This window comes from Pleurodeles waltl, chromosome 3_1 (genome assembly GCF_031143425.1).
Source record: "Pleurodeles waltl isolate 20211129_DDA chromosome 3_1, aPleWal1.hap1.20221129, whole genome shotgun sequence".
NCBI classification, from domain to species: domain Eukaryota; kingdom Metazoa; phylum Chordata; class Amphibia; order Caudata; family Salamandridae; genus Pleurodeles; species Pleurodeles waltl.
The window spans coordinates 405,226,878-405,245,373 of record NC_090440.1 but is presented as its reverse complement, the minus strand read 5'-3'; the positions used below and the strand labels follow the sequence as shown (position 1 = coordinate 405,245,373).

At 40.7% G+C, this 18,496-nt stretch overlaps 1 protein-coding gene across 2 annotated transcripts in view; it reads left to right on the top strand.

Annotated features, from left to right (window-relative positions):
* LOC138284150 (ras and EF-hand domain-containing protein-like) overlaps window positions 1-17,253 on the top strand; it is a 226,438-nt gene extending 209,185 nt beyond the window's left edge. For both annotated transcript variants that reach the window (XM_069222634.1, XM_069222635.1), the window contains 2 exons: window positions 2,831-2,907; window positions 16,313-17,253. In XM_069222634.1, the coding sequence (XP_069078735.1) occupies window positions 2,831-2,907; window positions 16,313-16,418 (183 nt within the window). In that variant the 3' untranslated portion in view covers window positions 16,419-17,253. The remainder of the gene's footprint in view (window positions 1-2,830; window positions 2,908-16,312) is intronic.
* The last annotated feature ends 1,243 nt before the right edge of the window (window positions 17,254-18,496 follow it).

Genomic DNA, 18,496 nt, shown 5'->3' with positions numbered 1-18,496 from the left:
ACCTGGCAGTGTGTTGAACCTAAGCAAGGCAGGATCATTATGTGATACTTTTTGTGTAAGACTTGTGAAGGTGCTTTTCCAGGAAACTGGAGTTGAGCCACAAGGTCGGCGTTAGTTGAAAAACCTCGCTAATTCGCGAGCATGATAATTATACCATTTAAGACCGCAGCTGACCTAAGGTTCTTTTTCATGATGACTGGGTTAGCTCTAAGTTCAAATTCATGAGCTGTCCACCTTTGGCATGGTAGAAGGTCTTGACTCCATATTATGCGCAAAGCGCAAGAATCACCTTCAAGGGCTAGCTTGGAAGTACGTGCACTTAGCTATTTGAAATACCTTTGTTCTGGCAGGTCATCCATTCTTTTTCTGCAGTGCTTGTTGGAATTTCACCCAGTTTTTTTATTATTTTTTTGTAGTAAGTTTTTCTGGTTGACTTTAAGTACCTTCTCTACGTTTAAGAAATCAGAAATCGTGCATGACATTCAGCTTCATTATTTATGCAGTACTTTCCATAATTCTGTTTTGAAAGTAAAACATTCTGAATCACACACATTTTTCTGCCCAAGACCCATCTAGCTGAGCCTGTAAAATGGGATAAATTCTGCAAAGCAATTGGCAGGTTTCTACTACAGCCCCCATAATTTATAGTTATTAGTGGTGTGAGGCATTTTCTTGCTGTTCTGTTGTAGTCAGATATTACTGGGAAACATTATGTGTGGGTAATGTGGTTTTTTTACTGGTGTCACATTGATACAACACATGTGCACTCCAAACTAGATAGCCAAGAGATTATGTAGACACTTGACTGCTCACAGGCTCTACCCTGAGAGAGTCAAAGCCTATACCAGAAACTTGTTGGACGTGGACACTAAGATTAAGTATGGTACAATAGATAACCCTCAGTATTTACACAAGCAAACGTACTATGTAACACATATCTAAACATAACATTTAAATGTGCGAGATACAAAGAAAACAAAAAGGTCATAGCACCTTCACAGTCAAGGTTGCAACCCCAAACACCTTTATATTACCCTCCTATTAGGCACTATATTTTCTGTGAACACTGAGCCCTATGGCCACTATTACCTTATAGGAGTTGCTTTGGTTCAACTCGGTCCTGAGTCGATAAATGGAATATGATCCAAGAGACAAGGTTAAGAATACTGATAAGCAGGCTCAACATTCATGTAAAGCCCTGGTACCTAAGTGATGTGTAAACTAAAAAGTGTTCGACCTAAAAATAGTCGCAGTACTGAATAAAGTGGGAGCTGGAACTGTGGACTGCAAAAATAGCTACTCCCAAAAACTACATAACCCAGGCAACAAGAGTCACGTACACTTTTATGAAAAAGTCTACGGTGCTTGTGATAATGTCCTATGTGACTCAGTGTACGGTCGGTGGTGTCTCCTTACTGATGTCCTGGTATCACTTAAGGTCCCTTTTATCTGATGATGGTGACAGAAAATAATGGGGCATTTTCCAATGATGTCCAAAGGTTGCCTGTCCATGTAAAGACCTGTACCTTAGGACCTTAGACGCTCACAAGAAAGTTAAACTGTAGGCACTCTTGCCATAGAGCACTATATCCTCTTACTACTCCCCTGGATGACTTTCAGAAGTACTAACCAAAACCTGAGGGCAGAGTGGTGCTTAGACCTATGTATACATACTGCCAATTGGATGGCAGAAGTGTTGCCTTTCAAAGTATCAGCTGGGGGCATTTTGACATGTCATCTGGGCTGATGTACAATCAAGGTTTATTTTAGTAATGAAGATTATCTGGGAGCTTCCTTGTTTGGTAGGTGTCCCCTTCTGGAATGCAAGAAGATTAGAGTTTAATAGGAGCTTCAAAAAAATTCCTCCTCAGTGTGTCCAGCGGCAGAGAGATATGTAACCTGGTTCAAGGACCTTGGGCATGCCAGGGATGAAAGCTGATGGAGGACTGGCCTACCAGCTGGCCTATTAGCTTATATTGCGCTGGGGCACGATTCCCTTCCCACTTGCCCTCCCACCCCCCCCTACAATCAAGGAGGGAAACTAAGGTAGGCTCCCAACCTGCGCTGGTGGCTGATGGTGTACGTGTCCTTTGGTGGAACATCCCGTGTGAGCTTTAGACTGTGCTTTTAAGCAGTTAGAACAGGCAGGGAATAGAAATCTTGGAAGTTGCAGATACCAGCTGCCTCAGCTGCTTCGATGGCACCACTGTGTCCTTGCTCGAACTGAAACCAAGAGAGCCTGCAAAAGCTAGTTATGTCCCTTAACTTTGTGAGAGCATGACACCAGCGCCCCCACACTTCTATTCCTGCTTGGAAAGGGTCTGCAAGGGAGCATAACCAGACAGACCTGGTGGCCCAGAAGCTGCACCTGCTCAGAGCAGTATTTTATTATATGCTGAAGTCGAGTTTGAGCATACACTGAAACTAGTGATTACTGTCTGACTGTTGATGCCATCTCACCAGCTAGACAGTCATGCTTTTGATATGCATCCGTATGTATTTTGTATCAAAGAGCACTTTTCACCAGTTTGATGCTTTCTAAGAAAAAGCAGCATTGGCCGTTTTTTTTACCTGCTGCACATATAAACGTATTCACCTAACCTACATCTCTTCATTCAAAGTAGCAGTCGCATAACGCTTATCACCTGCTGTTTAGAGGGCACACGATTAAATTTACAGTTACTTTTCATTAGAATGATAAAGGCTGCTTTGTAACTCACACGTATGTGGTTACACGCATTTCAGTTTTAGACCGATCATTGATAGCATTGTCTGTGGTGAGAAATAACAAGATGGCTAATGGTTTCCATTGTATACATTTTTTTCTCAGGCTTACAGCTCACTCTTCTGTGAGACCAGTGCCAAGGAGGGAACCAATGTGGTGGAAGCCGTTCTGCATCTTGCCAGGTAATCTACATATTGCATGTACATTTGCATGGAAATTTGTAGCAAGTTATCAGAATGTCAATATACTACCAATTACTATAGTAGTATTGATATCTTTAGGACAATATGTTGTTTCACTTGACTTGCAATGTAAATCATATATCTATATTTATTTATCCTACTGGCGGTTTAATAGTCAGTAGGAGTGCCATGCGGCCCCGTGCCGCCGAGACCACCATTTCCCCGGAGCGAAATGACTTCATTATAATAATGGGGGTCCCACAGACGCCCCTGTTCCCCAGGAACTGGCACCTCCCAAGGATGTTTTGATTATATACGGGGGGGTTGCACTGCCTCACCCCCCGCAGCCCCAGTGGCCACCACCTCGCCAAGGCAAAATGTTTAAAATATAGTAGTGGGGGTTCTGCAGACTCCCCCGGGGACCACCACTGCCCGAGGCTATCATTCTGTCCCCTGCAGCCACAGAGACGCCATCTGAAATGTAAGAAGAAAGTCAGAGCAAACAATCTGATCCCAGCAAGTGAGAGATTTTAAAGAGCTCTCGCATGCTGGGAGAAGAGGTTTCCTCTGTTTCCCTGCACTCAAGAGATGCAGACAGGGAAACGGAGGAAGCGATTGCTTTTGCAGACAGGGAGCTACATGTTTAGCAGCTCCCTGTCTGCAAAAGCAATGCTGGCTGCCGCAGGCCTCCCTAACAATGATGACTGGGTGCCATGGGGGACACCCAGGTGACATGACCGGGCCCCAAGGGATGGGGTCTCCAGGGCTGAGATCGGCTGTGCGCCCCCCCTCCCAAGAAAAAGGTATATGTTGGGACTGGGCCCTGGGGGAATGGCATCCCTGTGGCCGAAATCAGCCAAGGAGGTGAGCCACGCAGCCCCCCTTGCCCACAATGTCCACTCTACCGAGGTAGCACTTGCAAACCAGTAGAAAGTGCTCCAGTTGGCTAGACATTTTGTGTAAAACTGTGGACTCTTGTTGAATAAATGAGTGGTGAGCTTCTGTTCTGGCCATGATGCTCATTTCCACAGAAATTAAATCTCAGCAGAAAGCACTTGCAAATATAAACATACCAGGTGCACCAGTGGAAAGGACAATTGATCCTAACTCCTGGGCTTGGCGAAGGCAAAGCAAGTGTGTTTGCTCCTCAATTCCATATTGAAAAATGATCTGAAATCTTTTGTGGACGTGAATGCATCTTTAATCTATTGGAGCACAATCAGACACTCTCACACCCACTCTTACTCCCACATAGACCCTGTCGCAGCCATTCTCACACCAGACAGAAACTCACACACCAAGAGACACCCTGTCACACCTTTTCTCACACCGAAAGACCGGCCCAAAGGGCGTACGCAGTGTGGGGTTGGGTGGTTAGGGGAGTTAACTGCAGAACTGGCCACAGGCCAGGCCCTGCAGCCAGCTCCCGCCACGTATGGTCCTAAGCTGTGCGCAGTGGTTGGATTAACGTATAGTGATAAAAATGACTTTACATAAAAATAAAAAAAATAAAATCACTGACTAACTAAAGGTTACAGGAACATTATAGTTAGGAAAGAGAATTAAAAAAAAAAAACTTAGAAATTCACTTAATAAAAACAAAAGTTGCAGGGATATTATAGTTAGGTTCTGAATTTACTCGCACAAAACCAGAGAAATTCAGCAGTTGTAGTTAGATTTATTTCAAGTAACTATAACTTGCGGCCTATGATAACTATAACTCGCACCCTCGCCATGCACTGGTAGTTACCCCCGATATTACAGCACTTATGACAGCTTTTATAACATCAATGAAAATATCAGTGAAACATTAGAAGATAAATGATTGAAGAAAAAACTGTGCATGGCGGGGGTGCAAGTTATAGTTACCTTAGGCAGCTAGTTATAGTTACTTGAAATAACTCTAACTATAACTGCAGAATTTCTCTGGTTTTGTGAGAGTAATTACAGAACCTAACTATAACATCCCTGTAACCTTTGGGTTTTTTAAGTGAATTATATATATATTTATATATTTCACTGAAAAAAACAAAAGTTACAGGGACCTCACAGTTAGGATGACATTTTACGTACACAAAACCATAGAAATTCAGCAGTTATAGTTATTTTTATTTTAAACTATAACTCGTGGCCTAAAGTTACTTAATGACAAAAGTTATAGTTTCTTCAAATAAGTATAACTGTAAGTATTACTATAACTGCTGAATTTCTCTGGTTTTGTTTGGGTAAAACGTCAACCTAACTATAACGGCCCAGTAACCTTTGTGTCTTTTTCACTGTATTTCTATGTTTTTTTTTTATCGTAAAGTAATATATAATTTCCTTATGTCAATACAACCGCTGCAATACCCATGGCCAATCCCCCCACACATAACCAACACCACGCCACGTTCAGCCTTTGGCCATGCGCAGCAAGGGTTTGGTGTGTCGTGTTTTTTTTTTTTTTCTCTTGGGTTTCAAATTAGCTGATTCATTGCAGGTTTACACTGGAGGTCATGTTGAGCCTGGCGGTGGATCCGCGGTTCAGCGCAAAAAAAGGGACACCTCCATGTGTCCTATGGGATCAGAATAATTATATCCTGACCCCTTATGTTGTTAACTTTTGTTCCCCTCAATCCCCCCCTCCCCCACTGCCCTCCCCCAGAAGCCGACTGAGAAGGAAAATGGCTGCTGTATCATTCCATTCAGGTTGCAGCCAGCCTATCAGGGGCTTGCTTTTCTCCCTGATCCCCCTCGGGGGATCCCTAGATATGTATATTTCTTTTTCCTCTAGTACCTCCAAAAGTACTGGATGAATATGCACCAAATCATAATAAGCATTTGCAATGCAATGGGTCTAGCGTTTACTCGAGTTAATGCTATTAGCGTTGTAAACTCCTAACTGGATTTTCTTGCCACATAAACTGAAAACAGTTTCACATAAGCGAGCCGACAGCTGCCATGAGCGCAAAGCAAACACACAGTGAAATTTATCGGCAAAAGTGCAATTATCCATGTAACCGGCAAAAGTGCAATTATCCATGTAACCACCAAAAGTGCAAATATCCATGTAAAGGGGTCGATGTCATGCAAAGTGCTCGACTACTGCCCAGCAGGATCGCGCTGTCTACGAAATAAAGAGGAAAAAATAGTGTGGAAAACATGGAACTTCGTATGTTTTCAGTAGTTGGCCGGTGCGCTCAAGGAGGGCTAAACATCGGAAAAGGCATGATGTATGCATGCCTTTTACTAATTAAATCAAGCGAATTTTAAAAGACAAGCCCACGAACCAACCAAACTGATGGGCTTGACATGGGCGTGGTTACAAGACCATAGAGAGATTACACCAACTACGGAGTTCTTTGCCCTCGACCCTAAAAAGCACTCTTTCTGGACCAAGGTTTAGCTTTCTGCCAAATTTGGTGTAATTCTTTCAGCGGTTCGAGCTGTGGTGATGTCTAAAATCCCAATGTGAAACTGCATGAGGAAAATGTGTTTTGGGACCTCCCCCACTTTTTCTCAGCCCTGCTTGACGAATCACTCCACAAATTTCCAGACAGCAGCTGAAGTGAGTTGTGGACTACTTTTGAAATCTTTGTAAAGAAATAGAATGTGTACACGCGCACTCAGGACTTGGTGAAAATTGAAATTTTATTACCCAAAGAAGCACCACTTAATGAAATGTGTTTCGGCCAGATGGCCTGCTCACGCCAACACACACTGCTTGAGCTGGTATTTCTTTGGACAATGAAATTTCAATTTTCGCAAGTCCTGAGTGCATGTGTACACATTCTGTTTTGAATGTGGAGTACTGCATTTGGATGCTGCTCCCGGGGTACCTCGTGACACCCTCGGAGGTCATAGCAACCTAAAGTGGACTTTTTGGCATGCAAACCTAAAGCAGACTTTTTGGCACGCATAAATACATACACACCCCAATGTAACCAAATTCTGCCCCTAATACATCCTCTCAGGCTAGCCTTTTTAGTTTTCTTTGACTCTGTCTACCAGGATTGTAAACACACAAAAGAGAATGTATCAATGATGTGTGTGTTGCTTAGAAGGTAAGGCAGTTAAAGAGCAAATACTGGCATTACTAGGCTTAGCTGCTTCCTTCTGTGAAATTGTTGCGAAAGTTCCCAACCACAACAGTTCTAGAGGTGTTGTAACTGCATTGTTCAGAGCTGCCTACTTCAAACTAATTTTTGAAACCATGTCCAACACAGTGTGGCAGCCATGCCAGATTATATTTATAATGGTATGGCTAAAACTTCTCAGAAGCTGCCATGGAACTAGGAGTGTGCAAAATTCACGTAACTTGCTTTTGCATAATTGTGTGAAATTGCATGAAAATTATGCTTAGTTATGCAAAACACAAATTCCTTATTCAACTTTCTAGTGTAGCATAAAATGCATCCTTGTGTCAATTTGTGATGTGAGGGCGCTGTCACACTAAAAAAGTGCAAAATATACAATTGCCAATAACAGCAGCCACTCACGTTCTGGTTGTTTTCACTGTTCACCCACTATACCTTTGGAGCGAACTGCAAAGTAATTTTGCAGTGTGGCGTAGTGGGCTATGTGTATGGCCTTAATTTTGTTAACTATCTTCAGGGCCTGGATTTCCGTGCTCTGTCTTTGCTTGCTAATGTACAGGTCACAAAAATGTCACCAATTTACTATGATTGAAAAGCATATGATCAGAAAGCTCTAACTAATTTTCAAATTCCATACAAAGTGAGACTTTTGAAAGGAAAATATTTAACATTAGACATATGCAAAGTCATCTTAAGAATGTCTTCATAAGCTTGATCCTGCTTATGAAGATACCAATAGGAGACATTAATTGAATAGGATTGGTAACATGCCTGTCCAGTGCCTTGTGACAAAATAGGAGCCATTTGTTCTTACCTGTTCCTTAAATAATTGTTTCCTAGTTCTTAGGAATATACAGCTTTTCTACTGACCTATCCAAACGTCTGCAGGTTAGTGCCTTAGAAATCATGCAGTTAAAATTGCCTATTCAGATGAATAAACGGGGTTTCAACCTTTTCCACTCAAAGTAGGATCTCCCTTTGATAGAAGGAGAAACTCAACTGTTTTCTTAAAGTTGGAAGGATTGAATCCCAACATTTCATTAAGGGCACTTTGAAGTGCATGCAAGTGCCATACTTAAAACTTTCCAGGAATGTACCCAAACAGGTAGTTGGTACTTGAAGGTGAAAATATAACTTCCTGAGTGTTGCTCACATTGACCTGAGATCCTTGCTGAGAGACTGATCATAAAGAGACTTTGTTAACCTGCATTCATATAGTTTTTCTCCTATCAGAAAGGGATATACCACATTTCAGGGATTAAGACCACCTGTCTATCCATAGGTGGCAAAGAGCCATGGAATCAGGTTATTGACACAGGACCACCAGAGTTGTTGCTCTTTTATATGAGGAGAAATGGGATCCAAGTAATATGGCTCTCTCTCTCTCTGATGCTTGACGAAAACCTAAAAAGTGTATTTGTCCAAAGAGGAAGATAGCCAAAGAAACGACCTGAGCACATAACTCCACACTGTGGTAATCCACATGCCCAAAGGGCGCTGACCAAACTCATTCTGGAGGTTCAAAAGCCCCTCAGGCCTAGCATGTCGGCATTTCACCATGTGCATCTCGGCTTCCTACCACTCTATGGTTAAAAAAAGGACTCTATGATCCCACACACCACACAAGAAAGGTATTTACTTAAGTAAACACAAGAATGGCACAATTCAACCACAAATACCTTAACTTAACTCAGTAAAGTATAATGAACAAGTAGGTTGAATCTAACATCTAAATTCAAGTTGATAAATCTTGTCAAAGTAAAACTAAAATAAAAGCAAAGCAGCAGTCAGTCTTGAACCTACATCTTCATTCATCGTGCAAGACTTACTTAACCATTACTCTACACTTTGTGTTACTGATCATAAATAACCCTATAAACATAACAATGACAAAATTCAACCATGAATACCCTAAACAATTGAAAACTCAATAAAGTATAATGAACAAGCAGTTTGAATCTAACATCTAAGTTCAAGTCGATAAATCATGTTAAAGTAAAAATAAAAGCAAAGCAACAGTCAGTCTTGAATCTACATCTTCATTCATCACATAAGACTTGCTTAAGCATTACTCTACCATTTTTGTTACTGCTCAAACATAATCCTATAAAATGTGTAACAAGGGTTTCAAAGATGAATGTAACAGAATCCTTACAGTAAAAACAAGTAGTAGAAGTAATAACTTTATGTTGCTTGCTTAAATATAACCATAAACGTACATTGAAATCACAGTTAAAAATAATCACAAATGCAACCACAGGAAAAATACAACGCTGTTATAATTATGTATAAATCAAGCAGTTTACAATGATTAATAATTTGTCTGGGCATAACCTGATTGAAAGGTTCTAAGGATTCCCTCAGACACAATAGACATTTAAAATTCCAGTGCCATGATAATAATTCATTGTTTGCATCAACAAGAAGTACTTGCTAATGTGACTTGTGCTACAGCCAATCAATGTAAAACATCTAGAAAACTCATTTAAATACAGGAGCAGTATGAAAATAACCATTAAAAGTCTGAAAGTTTCCATAGTCAAGATACATATTTGAATTTCAGTGCAACATTCATAATCTGTTGTCTGTAGGAGAATAAAGTGCACATTAAAGTGGCATGTGAGTTTTCCTAGAAAGAGAAATATCTAGACGACTTATTAGAAGTAAAACTTCAAAAGTAAAATGACAAGTGACTAGGCTAATCAAGGGAGTTCTGTAGACAAAATAAAGCTTCAAACCGCTAGTAAAAACTCCAATATTTACTGAGATATAAAGTACTTGATAAAGTGACACTTGCATAGTTCTGCAATGCTTGATGACGAAAGAACTCGCATAAAAAATACATCAATATAAACTTGACAAATGTCCTACCTCATATATCCAGATAACAGAATATCACTTCCACCTGAATCAGAAACATCACTCTCCATGGGTAGGTTTAAACAAATATTCAGTGTGCAAATGATAACTTCTAGTCCTTATGTACCAAGCCCAATGTAAAAATCTTGATAGCACAAAAACTATTGGTTCATGTGCTTCAGATCTAAGAATTTGTGGTGCCTCTGCACAGTGGCCGACACCCAAGTGACAACAAATTGAAATAATCCACTTAGTGCGGGGTAGAGTGTACTTTGGGGAAAGGAATAAAAAGTGAGCCTCTGTTTCAATAGCTGACGTACAGAAGGAACAGTCCCCTAAATCACCTTGTTTTCCCTTCCATTTTGCAGTCAGCATGTTAAGAGGAAGGAAGCCAATTCTGAAACGAAAATACAAAGTTGTGTCTGTGTGCGGGATACTTCTATCCATAAAAGTTTCATATTGTGGTGTGCATTTATGGGCTAAGTACTTATCTGTCATGCCCTCCGGACCTGATTCGGGCCAAACTGCAGAAAGAATATAAATGTGGGCATTTTAATCTGAATGCCCACATTTCTACTCAGTGTACATCTGCCTGATGAGTGGGGAAAACCCGAAAATATAAGGCAGAGCTCGTTGACCACCCTAAGCCAGGGTGTGGAACAGTTCTTGTCAAGAGCAATCAGCTCCTTCAGGGCCAATTCAGGGGTAGACCAGAATCTGATCCAATAATTTAGATTCCTAAAATGGGCAATGTCACCAACCCTTTCTATATTCAGGTCCCGTCTTAATGTTGACTAGGGGGTACTGCTTGGTAAATTGAGGAGTGATCTTAAAAATCTATTTTCCATTCTTGTTAGCATACTAGTATCACTGTATTCCCAGAGTTCAGCCCATACAGTGCCCTACTAGGAGTAACTACTTTACAGACCTCAAGGACTGGTGAAAGCGCTCTGCTGGAGGTATGTCAATACTTTTTTAAGATGGCTGAAGAACAGTGCTGAAGCAAGGATTTACTCTTTTTCATCTGGGGCGTCCAGGAGAGTTTAACAGAAAATCTTGTACCTAAATAAATAAAAGTTCTCATCTGCTCCCATCAGTGTCCCGTCTACCTTTATCTTGCTTTTAAAAGAGTGATGGGGATTTAAGGCCATAAGCTTTGTTTTTCCTGCATTAATTTCGAGGCCTCTGTTTTCACAGAATTTTTTGAATTCTCTCAACAAAACTTGAAGGCCCATAGGCACGTGCATGATATAATTAAAGTATCACCAGCAAACATCAAGTGCTGACATTTGCTCATTTTGGGGCATCATGTTGACAACTATTCATCCAGCTCACCAAGCTGGTAATGTACAGACAGAACAGAGTGGGTGCTAATACACACCCTTGTCTAACCCCACAGTTGATGGGGATCCTATCAGTGAGGTCCCTGCAGCTATTCCACCTAAGTTGAGCACATGTACCAGTGATGAGTTTAATTAAAATATTTAAAAGATCATCAAGGATGGCATATTGTCTCAGATAATACCACAGGCTTTTCCTTGGGACTAGGTCAAATGTGGCCTTCCATTTCATTAACCCCACATAAAGATGGACTTTTCTTATTGTGATATATTTCCACCTGGTGACTGAAAAGCGGAATACCTGGTCCATAGTACTAATTTTCTACATCCAGTCTGGAAATCGGACAAAATCTGGTGGCCTTTCATCCAAGTCTGGAGTCGATAGAGAACATGCCTGGCGAAGAACTCTAGGGAAATTTCTATGAGACTGGTGGGCCTGTAATTTCCTGGGTTATAATTTAGGGATCTACCTAACTTAAAGTTAAGTTTGGTCGATTGAACAGATTTTGAGGGACTGTTGGTTGCTTTTAGCCCATATTCAAGAGTAAGGTAGAAAAGTTGGTTTGTCACCTTTGTTCATTTATTAACAAGGTTAGCAAATATCGCTGCATTCCCCACTCCTTGTCTTCAGCTAATAGCAGAGATGAGAGAGGCTCATATGGTTCAAAGAGTGAATTGCAGTCTTCAACTAGAATCATGACCCAGTCAATTTTTACAGAATCAAGAAGATTTTGGAGGAAGTGTAATATTTGGCATTCACTGTTATCTACCACTGAGAGGACATAAATATTAATAACAACAATAAGAGTAAATCATTCTAGAAGTGTTTCGCAGAGTCAATTTAATACCCAAAGTATCGCTAGAGCCAGAATTAAGCATTTCAGTCTTACAGATAATCATGGACTTAACCGAAATTATGAGACCCCTGGATGCTCACTCGAAACTGGCAGGAGTAGCTTTAATATAAAAGGTCAACTAGCCAGGCCTAAACTCTGGTTTAGTCATCCATGTTTCCTGCAATAGGATGATATGGTGCCTATCAATAAATTCATCCCATCCTAGATCTGCAATTTTGTTTTTAGTTAATACCCTCCAGGCTCCAGGACAACAATTTCATCAATACAATCGGACTTCCTTCAGAAACACTTGGTAACTTGGGTTGTACCATGACCTTCAGGGTGTCCCAGTCATCCTTTGTCCCACTGCCCTAAGGCGGACCCTGCTGCAGTCTGTCAATATCAGATGCCCGCATTGAACAAGGTCTGTAGACATGATTGCTGGAAAATTGGGCTGGAGTCGGGACTAGTGAACTCAGTCTTCCAGATAAAAATTTGCCTGGTAAGTGAAGTCATAAACGGATGGGAGAGCCACTAGTCGAAACAGATCTAGCTCCATTTGAATTAAGCCCTCAACTATGGCATTGTTAACAAATCTCACACCAATGCAGTCAGTTGAACTACTCCTGCTCACATATCTTGTTGCAATAACAATGTCTTCCTGATCACAGATCTGCAGTTTCACACACGGTGAAGCAAGTGAATTGTTTTATTAATAAGTAACACATTGCTCTCATGGTTAACCAATAGGGATTTAGGGACGTTTGTCAGAAACACTTCTCTACTCAATTGCCTACTAGGTAAACTATCTCTCCTACCCCAGAGATGGGAAGTAATAGGAGCTCTTGGTGGCACAGCCAGGTTTTCTGGCTGCAGAATAATATGGGGAGCACTACTGTTAACAACACACCTTGTGTCTAAGGGAGTTGCTGGGCTCCTGACATTTGGGTCAGGGTACACATGCCTAATAGCTCTCCCTGAAATAATGTTCACATTGGCTCCCAACAATGGTGGAATCCTCTGCCACGGGAGCTTTTCTCCCCAAAAGGGTTGTGTTCCTGGGCCTAGATATAGCCAGTGATCACATGTTAGAAAAGTTTGGCGCATGAGACTCAGGGCATCTGGGGATGTTTTCCTGCTCTCCCTTTGCTAAAGCTTCGACCATCAGTTCCAGCATCTCCACTTTTTCTGTAAGAAGTTGCTTCAGAGAGGTAACAGTTTTTAGCCCCGTAATTTTAGTTTTCAGATGGTTGAACTGATCCCCAATCTCCCCCTCCTGGATATTGATCTGTAGGTTGCCACAGGCAGGTACAAGTCATTTTATCATTAAGGAGGGGGGCTTTGTGCATCAAATTATTCTCAGATTCTCCGATTCCCCTTCTCCACAACCCCCCAAATTGAAACTTATTTGAAGGCTCGATGTGACAATATCAGGGTTATTTTTATTCACTTTAGTGATTCTCCCAGGGGCAACTGCACTTGCTGATGCTCTACTGGGGCCCTGGGAACTCACCTAGTGCACTAGGGTTTCTGTTACATTATGCTTTTTCCCACTCCCCTTCATTTAATCAGATAAAACTAAATATTACTCTTAGCACCTCAAGTTGTCACTGGGCTAGTGCCTTTCTCGGTTGTTTTCAAGGGTCCCTCCACTACTTCCAGGAGAACATAAGTTTCGTATAGGGCACAATTTGGTGACACATGATTTGCCTGCTCCCTCGCCTTTTTACCTCTGTTGGCAGTTCAGAAGCTTTTTTTCCCCTATGGCAAAGGCAAAAAAGCCTGCCATCTAATATCAGGGCTTAAACAGATAATAAACCATAAATGGCAGGTATGTTTAGCACTAGGCAATCCACTTCAATCGTTAATATTCTCAAAAGACTGGAAAGAATTTCTTCAAATTTATAAATAAAAACACATTTCTAAAATTCAGTCATTAAAAAAGTTCTTGGGAGTTAAAATAATCAGGAAAAAGATTTAATACAAGTGACCAAGTCCCTAAAGCACTTTGGCCAGAATGGCAGATCAAAACCAACAACACACAACCTAATGTTACTCTGTTCCTGGAGGGTACCATCTCACGTAATATAGGAGAAAATAAAATAAGACCAGGTAGTTCAGGGAGTCCGAATGCCATAATAGGGGAGTTGGCAACAGCTTAGAGGAGAAGATAAAATACAATGCAAGTATGTATTAAAATACCACTAACAAGGGCTTCTTGCCGTAAGTCTGGACCATGCCAAATTGTATTGGCTAAACAGAATATTAGTCTGCCAAATCAACAACCACAAAGTGGCCGCCTAGCTCATTACAGTTTGACTACAGTAGAGGGAAAACCCACCCCATCAGTCTAGGATGTCGCAATAGAGATGCTGAAAAGTACAAACAGGCTGAGGGTCCCAATTACTTGTGGAATACCTTATGGTCCCTTTTATCAGTTCAGGTAGATTCAGATGAACTGAGGGGTAATAAATCAGCTTGTTTGAGAAGACATATATGTGATAAAGACAAAAACAAAGTTGTGTTGGGAGGAGGTTGTCGTGAAGCAACAAAAGACTGTAAGCCCCAGTGCCAGAAGAATACCTTACCGTCCCTTTTATCAGTTCCAGTACAATCCTGTGTACTGAGGAGCAAAAATCAGTCTTATGTGAGGGGCCTTAAAAACGATGCAGGCGAGGGGTGAGACCTACCATACAACAACAGGAACTTGAGGGTCCCAGCACACCCATGTACAGCAAGCGACATCTCCTATTGGTTAAGGTTCAACTGATCCTCTCACCAAGCCAGCCAGAGGTGGTGCAGTCAAATGCTGAGATGGCAGTAGAGCGAATGCTCTTACCACAATAAGCAATGATTTCCAACAGTTTATCCAAGGTTCTAGGCCCCGCCCTGGCTCTTTCTGGCACTGATGAGCACAGGATGAGCCTGCCCTTGGCCTGTACTTTTCCCAGGCATGTCCCACACTGCGGAAGCTGATAGGGTGCTGAAAAAGCACACACGGAAATCAGGTACAACCCCTACTCCTCAGTACTGATGCAATGTGGGACAATGATTGTCAGGGCGATAGCAGGACAGCAACACTCCCTGAATGCTCTGCACCACAGAAGGTGGTAGGATGCTGATGGAGCGTGCAGTGTGGGGAAATCAGATACAGCCCCTCTTCCTCAGTAGCAATGCAGTGTGGGACAGTGAGTCCCAGGGAGACAGCAGGACAGCAACACTGCCTGAACGTCCCTAAACAACTAAACACACATATTAATAAACCAGTAAAAAAAGAAAACATGCCATACTGAATAATCATTGCCCACCAAAGATAAATAGGCAAATAGTATACCATACAAAGAATAGCTATATAGATCTAATTTAATACTAATTTCAAAAAGTAAGAACTACAGATAGTCTTGAATCTTAATCAACCACAAAGCTAATAAAAAAAACTCAAAGCATAATACATATGTAGTTCAAATCTAACATCTAAAGTCAAAATAATAAATCGTCAGAGGAAAACTAAATTAAAGCAAAGCAACGGTCAGTCTTGAACCTACATCTTCATTCATTGCAGAAGATTTGCGTAACCTTTACCCTGCCCTATGTGTTTGATGCACAAACATAATCCTATCAAGTGTGTAACAAGGTTCCCTAAAATCAATGTAACTAAATCCATACAATCAAAACAGGTAAAGAAAACATATTAGTAAAAAAGAAAGATCACACCAAAGATATATGGATAGCCTTGAACGCTAATCAACCACAAAGACCGTCAATAAAATGATGATGGGTCTGAGATGGAGAACAATTCAAGCAAAGCCATTCTCAAAGGCTACTATCCAGGCCAAGCATTTGCTTAGTTCTACACAATAGTGCACATATAAATTTGCAGATTTCCAGCACAGGAATGTGCCTGAAAAAAGGCATTCAAATCTTCATTAGGTTACGCAATATGAATAAACACAAATCGCCATGAAAGAGAATCTAATGATTTGCCTGGTCCATCCACCGTAATACACTTTGTGATGAAGTTTAACACCTTCAAGTGGTGTAATTTAACTCTTTTCATCTAGGCCTACCATGAAATGTTTGTGTTTTCAAACAAATGGCTTACTAATTGTGCCCCATACTGAGCTGTTTTATTTAGCCTGGTTTTTTTCATAGGAATGTACCTTAACTTTGAAATCAGACTTTTGGCAATAATTGCAGCTAAATCAGTTTCTATGTTCACTTTTTGCGTGAAATTACTAAATCATTTTGAGTGTAGTGTCTAATTTTATGTAATGATGTGATCTACTCTACACAGGGAGGTGAAGAAAACTGTGGATCTAAAAGAAGAAAACAAAGAAACTATAACCAAACTGAGCATTCCAGACAAGAAAAAGATTTTGCCCAACTGCTGCAATACATAGTTCATCAGAATGAAAAGGACTATACCTATACTTGCTTGAGTGGTCTACCGGGAAATAAATGTCAATTTCTGAGAAAACCACACATCTGGAAGCTATGGTATCTCAATGCTGACGCCTTTCCGAGACCTGTCTCAATTCTCTGGTACCAATTTATCATGACTGTCATCTACCTTTGAAACAATTATATTTAAATAATCTCTGCACCTGGTGATTGCGCCAAAAAAGAAGTACCTGCGAGATCTCTTGGAGTCTATGGAGAGCACCGTTTGTGATCTGACTTTGTGTCCATATCTGAAAGATGATGGCAGTCACCAAACAATTACCTCTTTTTCACTGCCATCAAACCTTGGAATGAGAGCAATTTTATGGTTTCACTTTGTAAGAGCACTGTTGTACTTTTTAAAGACATTATGAAGACTTTACATGGTATATGGAAGGATTCGGGAATACACACGCAGGAATACACACAGTTCTGCAGACAGTGAAGGAATTGTTATACTATTTAATGGAATCCATCTAAAATTGAAGTGGCTTAAGGTCACTGTGAAACTGAATTTTATGGCTATTTTACAGATCACAAGAAAAAGTCGATGCACGTGGCTGAGCTTTTGTTTGTATGTTTTGAGAGTGCAGGAACTCACCAAAGCTTTTTAACCAGTCTAGGCCTGCTGACTCAAACTGGGAAATAGGTGTTACAAAAATTATATAAAAAATATATTATTCCAATATTAGTATGACTAATGAGTATTTAAAAGAAGATTTCTGGACTCCGTTACATTTTTTATAAAAACAAACAAATTTGTATTTTTTTAATAAAGTTTTATTTATGACCGTTCTTTTCGGTGCTTGTGGGTTTGTAATCTGAAAACATGGTGCATTGAAAGACAAATAGAATGTACAAAATATTTCAGATGAAATAAGAAAAGACTACTGCCTAGTGCGTGTCTGTAGCAACGAAGTTGCTTGCTAGCTTTACAAGTGCATTCGATTGTACAGGTCTTAGAAACGACATTCCACTGCCTACTCTGCATCAAAGCACCACATATCTTAATTCATACACTTAAGGGACACTAAGACAAGAGGGTGGTAGGATCTGCCTACAGACAAGCATTGGTTTGGGAAGCAAGGAATCCTGCTGCACTTTTGGGAAAGTAGTCCATGTGCTCTCTGTGCAGCCTCATAGAACTATTCAAAATTAAAGTCTTTGTTCATGGTGCCCCAAAGGACGAGATATTTCACAATCACACGAGGACCTCCATTTTATTGGCCGTAAAGTGTTGTCCTCAGCAAAACATTCCATGGCAAGCACTATATTCTTCTAAAACTAGCCCAGCGTTTCAGTCCCATTTACAGATGGCACTGCTGCATCAAGAGTGAGATGTGTAAATGCTCGGTATGCCCGTGGCTAAGGGTCGTATGAAGCTTAAGTAAGCTTTAGTTAACTAAAAGATTGCATTTAAATGTATCATATGGAAATAAATTTCTATCCACAGTGTTTTGTAATATCTAAATCCAGCCAATTTGAAACAAGTCCAATGCACTTTTCTGACTGTTAATGAGAGAATAAGTACATAGATTCGACAATGTAGTTTAGGTGTTACAGTTGCATTACATTCCAAAGGCAACTGACATGGGCACTATTTTGTGCGTTAAATATGAATTCAATATCACTATTGCCTTTAAAGTCTATCTTGGGTTTCTGCTCTGTAAAAGGCCTGGTATTGGTTTAAAATTTAAGCGTTTGAAAAGATTTAAACCAATTGCAGTGTACTCCTCAAAAACCCTTTTCATCAAAGTTTATCATTTAGTACAGCAATGGAACAACACACCTACTTTCTTTTGAGTGTTCCAATGATGAGCCTGGGGGCTAACATTTTTTCTAGCTATCGTGTCAAGAATTTTCAATTCTATTAAGGACACAGAGGCGAGGATTATGCTTTCTCTTTCTCTACTGAAAGTTTACAGCAGCCAATCAACATTAGTTAAACAGAAAACTACATCTCCCAACACTCCTTGTAATCCATAACATGCCCAGTCCCAGGCCTGGATTCCTATAAATGTCTCCAGCTCCTTAGTCC